Raw genomic sequence first — 7,910 nt, 5'->3', positions numbered from 1 at the left:
CTTGCAGCGAGGAATGGGAGCGCCCCTCTTGCTTTTGCAGGGTTAGGGGGTAGAGAGGAAGAGCAGCGCCCCCCGGAAGCCGCGGGAGAGGAAGAGCAGCGCCCCCCGGAAGCCGCGGGAGAGGAAGAGCAGCGCCCCCCGGAAGCCGCGGGAGAGGAAGAGCAGCGCCCCCCTGAAGCTGCGGGAGAGGAAGATGGGTGTGTTTTGCTCTGGTGTTTTTCTCTTGTAGGGTGGGTATCTCCAAGAAGATTTTCTGTCATTAGGCCATCCTTTTCATATCCTCTGGCTCTGAGATGTAGCCTGAGTGCGGTCTTCCAGGCTCAGGCTGTGCGTTGCATGGAAACATGCTAGGTGGCCAAAGAGGAACCTCTCCTCCTGTGTCAGTTTAGGTTCATTGAGAAGTGGGCACCAAGATGAGACTAGATGTACAAGAGATTTAATTGGAGAAAACACCTGTGAAGGTTAAGTGGGAGGGAGCTGGATTGGTGGGGAGAACCCCCAGAGCAAAGGCCGTCAGGTCTGGCCCCCTTGAAAAGAGAGGGGCAGGAAAGGGTTGATCTGCGAAAGCCACAGACCACAGTGAAGTGATGGCAAGTCTCTGCAGGCAAGTGGGGGTCCCAGAGCAGGTCACCTCTTGGGCAGGCATGGCCTGACTCTAGAACCTTGTGAGGCTCAACCATCAGCTGGTAGCAGCCAAGAGATGAGCAGCCTCACGGTGAATGTAATTACCATCACTCAAAGGTGTTAATTCAAAGGTGTGGCGGCTGGAGGCAGGTATTCTCGAAGGCAACCCTGAATGGCAATCCTTATGGCCACTACAGTCCACCTCTTGTAACATGCATGACACTCCCTCTCCCCTGTCTCCCAAATGCTGCTTTTAAGTCATCTCAGACAATTTTCAAAGCCCTGCAGAGCAGGAGGTGCTGCAGTCTTGTTTTAAGATGGTCTTGGCCGGATGCAGTGGCTCACGCCTGTAATCACAGCACTTTGGGAGGCTGAGGCAGGTGGATCACAAGGTCAGGAGTTCAAGGCCAGCCTGGCCAATATGGTGAAACTCTGTCTCTACTAAAAATACACACACACACACACACACTCACACACAGATTAGCTGGGTGTGGTGGTGGGCACCTGCAGTCCCAGCTGCTTGGGAGGCTGAGGCAGGAGAATCGCTTGAACCTGGGAGGCGGAGGTTGCAGTGAGCCGAGATCGCACCACTGCACTCCAGCCTAGGCAACAGAGTGAGACACCGTCTCAAATAATAATAATAATAATAATAATAATAATAATAAGAAGATGTTCTTGTCTGGAAATCCTGTCAGACATCCCTCCTGGTGTCTGACTGTATTGAACACCCAGTCTATGTAACACACACACTGTGCACAGTATCAAACAAGCGTTATGATGGACACAGCTTTTCTCTCTGAGCCCAGGGTCAAAGTATCCACAGCCTCCCCTCAGTCACCAATTATTGGCTGTCTTGTTTTGTATCTGTTCTTCACAGGTATGATTTAAGCTTGGATGAAATGAGAGCTTTGACAGTTCAGAGAGTGAGGTTTGCCATGGGTCTACCTCTGTTAAAACGTGCAGTTCAGGATCTGGTAAGTGTCACTGTTATTTTGGTATGGGGTGTGTGTGTGTGTGTGTGTGAGAGAGAGAGAGAGAGAGAGAGAGAGACAGAGAGAGAGAGATTTTTTTTCTTTCCAACTTTTATTTTAGGTTTAGAGGGTACATGTGCATTTTTGTTATATGGATAAATTGGGTGTTATGGAGGTTTGATGTATAGAGTATTTCGTCACCCCAGTAGTGGGCACAGAACTCACGATAGGTGGTTTTTTGACCTTCACCCTTCTCCTACCCTCCTCCCTATTGTTTTCTTCTTTGTGTCTGCGTGTACTTGTGCCTATTGTTTTCTTCTTTGTGTCTGCGTGTACTCAATGTTTAGCTCTCACTTAAAAGTAAGAACATGCGGTATTTGGTTTTCTGTTCCTGTGTTAATTTGCCTAGAGATTTTGTTTTGTTTGCTTTTGTGACTTGCTAAGCCCGTTGATCTCATGCTGAGGGCAGCTGACAGACACGTCTCGGTGGAGGAGAACGTCTTCCTCAGGCCCCTTTTCTGCCGCACTCCCACTAACCTAAGGAACCCTTCCTTCGGCCCACACATTCACTTCTCCAGTCTCACAGGCAAGGGAATAGGAGTATCAGCAGAAGTAATAAAATATTTGTACACAAAACCAATATAATTTTAGGGATAAAGTTAAATAGCTGGGAAATAGAAATAACTCATCTTAAGGGCTTTTAAAGCACTTTAGACTTATCCAAAGTTTATGTCTTATTTGTCTAAAAACTGTCATTCTAAATTTAGTGATATTATTTTAGTCAATTTAGCCTCACGATAAAAGGAGGAAACAAAGAAAAAAATACGTGTTTAGTGAGTTCCTTTGTGTCAGTATTAGGAATGATATATTTTAGCCAAGTTCATTCAGCTTCATGGCTTTCTTAACATTTTACATAGGAAAAAATATACCTCAGCAGGGTGTGGTGGCTTACATCTGTAATCCCAGTACTTTGGGAGGCCAAGGTGGGCTGATCCTGGGCAGAGCCCAGGAGTTCAAGACTGGCCTGGGCAACATGGTGAAACCCTGTTTCCACAAAAAAATGCAAAACTGGCCAGGCACAGTGGCTCATGCCTGTAATCCTAGCACGTTGGGAGACTGAAGCAGGTGGATCACTTGAGGCCAGGAGTTCGAGACCAGCCTGGCCTCAACATGGCGAAACATGGCCTGGGCAACATGGTGAAACACCATTTCTACTAAACAAACCAAAATAAGACAAAACAAAACAAAAGTTAGCCGAGTGTGGTGGTGCACGCCTGTAGTCCCAGCTACTTGGGAGGCTGAAGCATGAGAACCCCTTGAACCAGGAGGCACAGGTTGCAGTGAGCTGAGATTGCACCACCGCACTCCAGCCTGGGCAACAAAGCGAGACTCTGTCTCAAAAAACAAAAACAAAAACAAAACAAAACTCAAAAAGCCCAAAAAACTAAACAAAACAAAAACTAGCCAGGCATGGTGGCCCACACCTATAGTACCACCTACTTGGGAGGCTGAGGTGGGAGGATCGCTTGAGGCCCTGGAGGTTGAGGCTGCAGTGAGCTATGATCGCACCACTGCACTCCAGCCTGGGCAACCGGAGTGAGACCCTGTCTCAAAATGAACAAACAAACAAAAAACCCCAAACCACCCCTCCTGTGAGAGCCCCTAGGGGAGGAGCCTGAACTGGGATAGCTGCAGCTCAGTGGTGTGCTGAGGAGCCAGCCCTATCCTGAAGCAGCCCAGCCCTCTCCCCACCCAGCATGGTCTGGGAGGGAGAGTCTGAGGATTGAGGGATGGAGTCCTCCTAGTTCAGGAGACCGCAGGGGCGCCTTTCTTTGTGGAGCGTAGAACAGAGCTAGTGGAGGCCTGGGATCCATGCTTGAAAGTAGATCCTTCTCCTTTCCCCACAATCCCACCAACCTTTGGTAGGTTGTCTAAGGAGACAAGGACCAATCCTGGAGTCTTCTCAGGAAGGAATTACAGGCAGAGCCTTGGCACCACCTGCACTGCAGTACTGCAGGCACCTCCACACTGATGAGGGCACTGCAGTGTCAGCTGAGCTGGAGAATGTGCAGATGGAAGTTCACTTGGCACAGAAAAACTCCCACATGACAGAGTGGAGCGTGCTTGCAAAGTGTAAAAAATCATTTCATACCGAGCAGTTTGGCAGAGATTTTCAAGCTAGGAAATTGCCTCTTGATGGAGCATCCATTTAGAGCTGTGAATACAACCAAAAAAGAAAAAAAAAAAATACAAAAACAACCAACCTCTTTGCTGCCAACCACTCTCTCTATCAGAGTAGCCTCCAAGTGCATTCGGCATGGGGCTGGTTGGAAGGTGAAATCTTGGCCTGTGGCCAGCTTCTTGCTCCCTTAATCAGCCCAACATGTCTGTGGCTTAACTTAGTGTCAATACTCGAGACCCGGACGTGAGAGCTGATCCCTTAATGAGGCTTGTTAATTGCCACCCGACCCGCTGAGTCTGAAGGATTAGCCTCTGTAATCTCGTTCCTGATGAAGCGTGTTGAGCTCTGGATCCAATTATCTTCCTGTTTTCCTGGCTCACTTAGTGGCCTTAGGCAGCCTGGACAACTCTCTGTCCTGGGTGATTAGATATAATTCCTCCAGGAGGCACAGGATTGGCCCTAGACGATCCCTCCAGTCATTTCTGTGAATTATCTTGGCCCGTTTGGCACCTCTTCCTGTATGAATTCGCAAAAGCCAGTAAACCCGAAGGAAACCAAACTGTCCATCAGTGCGGCATGCTCATCTCGCTGGGCGGATGTCATGAGACTCAGCGGCACATCTGTGTTTGAAGGCTCTCAAATTTCACCCTGTAAAACAGCTGGAGGAGCTGTCCACATCCAGTAATTCTAGAAGAAGTGTTACGTGATTCGTCCTGCCTCTTAATAAAACGATTGAGTCACGGCTGTCCTGCCTGCTCAGGGAGCGTGGCAGGCCCGTCTTTGTTTCCCTGGACCCCCTTTCGTGTTGCTCTTCACTTTTGTGGATGATCCGATGAGCTCTGAGGCAGAACGCAGTGTATAATGTGTAATGATGATGTTCTAGGGGACAAATGAGGAGGGAGTCTCATTTGCTCCAGGTCTCTATGGACAGTCCGCAGGCCAAGAATAAGCCATTAGAATATTTCCACGCTGTGTTTTCCCCTCTGCCGTCTGTAATAGATTTTAGATGTTTCAATCATTTTAAAGGGAAAAAACAGTATGAGTCTGATTGCAGAGTGTGCGTGCACACACACACAGACACACACACACACAGTGTGAACACCATCATTGTTCTCTGTGCCGACTTCTGCACCTGTTTCTAGTGACGTCACCTTTGTGCACCTCAGCCAAGAGCTCTCTTGTTCCCCTGAAGTTTCCAGAATTGGATCCTGGGCAGGGAGAGTCACCAACTGCCTCTATTTCCAGATGCAGAGACAGAAGACCCAGGTCTTAACATCTGCTTTGTGGCAGTGTCTTGTCCTATGTGGGGACAGCTTCCTCAGAGATGCTCATCCCTGGAAGCTGACAGAGTCTGACAGCCTGCACTGATCTTCACCATAACAGACAGTGACAACTCAGGTTGACTGAGTACATGTTCTATGCCAGTCCCAGCACTAAGAACTTTAAATAGATGATGTCATTCAATATTCACAACATCCCTCGTGGCATTCCCATTTTACAGATAAGTAAACTGAAGCTGAGTAATTGGACTGAGGTTAGTTATATAATTAGTGAATTGTATATATAAATGACTAGTGAACCAGGGATTCAAACCCAGGTGCTCTGCTTCCTGAGCCCATGTCAAACAGGTGGTGCTTGGCTCTGTCTGCACGATAGAAACAGCCAGACAATTTTCAAAGCTCCTGCTGTGAAGGCTTTTGCTCGGGCCAATGAGGTCAGCATTTACATCTTCCAGGTGACCCACTGTGCATCTGGGGTTGAGGACTGCTGCACTATGCCTCCTTTCCTGCACCCTGTCTCCCCAAAATTGTTCCCATTAAGCATTTGGTCCCTATCAATCAGGGTTTGTGGCTGGCTTATAAGGAAACTGCATCTCAACATTACCTTTCCCCAGGAGGGAGCCAGCTGGGATGAGGCTGCTTTCAGCCAAGTGTAGTGCGGGTTGGGGACAGATACCTGGATAATGAAAATCCTACCCCTGACTCCTTCCTCCCACCACCACTCTACAACCATTCTCTCTCTCACCCAGAGTTCTAGTTTTTATCCCCATGATCCACACGAGTGAGGGGCATAGTTGCACCATCATTATCTAAACCAGTGATTCTCAAAGTAAAGTCCTGTGTGTCCCCAAGACCCTTTCAGGTGCTACCTGGAAAGCATATGTCCAACTACGTGCATGTAAGACACTGGATATTCATCATAAACTTCAACCAAAACAACATATCACAGCAGACAGCACAAAGCAGACGTGAAAGTGCAGCTATCTTTTATTGAGCCAGATATTAAAACAATGTGAAACAATGCCATTCTTCTCATGAGTTTTTTGAAATTATGATTAGTTTTTGTAACAATTCTGCCATATGATAAATTGACAGCTATAGCCTGGACAAACAAAACCTCTTTGGAATCCTCAAAAAAGGTCCAGGGACCATAAAGGTTGAGAGTCACTGATCTAAATCATCTACTATTTTCTCAGGAAGCTCAGTCTCAGCAGATCAGAGGGGAACTAGTAGGACATTGGTTGCATTTCATTTATATTACATGTATTATGATTATTATTTTTATCAGAATTTTAGGTAATCTCCATTTGAGGTGTTTTTGTATTTAGAGAAATACCAGGTGGGTGATCAGATCTAAAATGGAAGAACGTTGTAAGGTCAGCTCACCTTAGAAGGTGTTTGGGAATGCCAGGGAGGATGGTTACTTTTCTACTCACATCCTGAGAGAAGAAACAGCCTTTCCCAGGAAGCATTTACATTTAAGCCCTGAGAGTGTTGTGCAAAAGGAGCTGAGCCAGGAATCTGCCAAGAGGCTGAGATGCCTGTCCTGTCCCAGTCCCAACTCACCCGGGCCCCGCCCTGTTGCCCACAACGTCCAGTGCCAGCCCCAGTGAGTGCTTCAGACTGTGACCGCTATACTCCCCCACCCATCCCAGGACTGGCTCCTGACCGACAGACAGACTCTGAGCTCTTGGCTCTGCTGTCCTGGCCTTGGCTCCCCCTTGGCCCTCTGGCTTCTGTTTGTATTGGAACCCAGGCTTTTCCTAGTGGGCTGTGACAGGCTCCCCTGGCTCTTAGTTCTATGTACTGTCTTTGGCAAGAGTCCCTGTCCCGGCTCCAGCTCCACAGATTTGGACACTGGCCACTTGGCCAGCACTTTGGTCAGGCCAGCCCTGGCTGCATGGGATATCTTGGAGGATTTGGGCAGGGATGATAGGACAGAGCGGTCTGTTTACAGAAGTTCCTCTGTGTAGATTGGCACCTGAATGCAGTTGTCATCTGTGATAGCCACAGGGATTACTTGAAAGCGGGCATGTCAGGGAGTGAGCTGGACCTGCCCCGGGACTCCAGTGCAGCTGGAATCATGGTGCTATTTGTTTTTTGACACTGCAACCATTCTGCATAAAAAACACCCTTTTCATTCTAAGCCTCCATTATTACTCGTGCAGTGAAATACTATGTAAAAAAACAATAATTATTTCTTGCTACCTTTTGCCAAGTCCCTTCCATGTGCCAGGTGAGGTGATTCGTTCATTTTATAATTATTTATTGAACACCTACAGTGAGCCAGGCATTGCTCTAGGGGCAGTGAACAAAGCAGGCAGAAATTACCTGTCTCAATGTAGCTTACATTTTTGTCTGGGAGGAGTCAGACTCTAAACTAATAAACAGTTAAATTTCTGGTATGTCAGATGCTGGGGACAAAAATCAAGTGTGGTAAATTGGAAAAGAAGAAGTTAAATAGTCTCTGTGAGCAAATGACAGGATCTTTTATGTAGAAAACCCCAAGATTCTACAAAAAATCTGTTAGAACTAAGAAATTCAGCAAAGCTACAAGATAAAAATCAACATGCAGAAATCAGTTGCATTTCTATACATTGATAATGAAGAATCCAAAATGAAATTGAGAAAACAATTCTACTTATCACAGCATCAAAAAGAATAAAATACTCAGGAATAGACTTACCCAAGGAGGTAAAGACTTGTACATGGAAAACTACAAAATTGCTGAAAGTAATAAAAAGAGATACAAATACATTGAAAGGCATCCTATGTTCATGAATTGAAAGACCTCATATTGTTAAAATGTCAACACTACTAAAGCAATCTACAGTTTCTTTTTTTTTTTTTTTT

General features: G+C 46.7%; 1 protein-coding gene across 1 annotated transcript in view; it reads left to right on the top strand.

Annotated features, from left to right (window-relative positions):
- Positions 1–1,523: 1,523 nt before the first annotated feature.
- The window catches only part of ACOXL (acyl-CoA oxidase-like), a 368,775-nt gene continuing 362,388 nt past the window's right edge, over positions 1,524–7,910 (top strand). Inside the window, 2 exon segments of the mRNA XM_011980527.1 lie at positions 1,524–1,598; positions 2,672–2,676. Of these exon segments, the coding sequence (XP_011835917.1) occupies positions 1,524–1,598; positions 2,672–2,676 (80 nt within the window).

This window comes from Mandrillus leucophaeus, unplaced genomic scaffold (assembly GCF_000951045.1).
Source record: "Mandrillus leucophaeus isolate KB7577 unplaced genomic scaffold, Mleu.le_1.0 Scaffold214, whole genome shotgun sequence".
Lineage (NCBI taxonomy): Eukaryota > Metazoa > Chordata > Mammalia > Primates > Cercopithecidae > Mandrillus > Mandrillus leucophaeus.
This window is presented reverse-complemented; position numbering and strand designations above follow the sequence as displayed.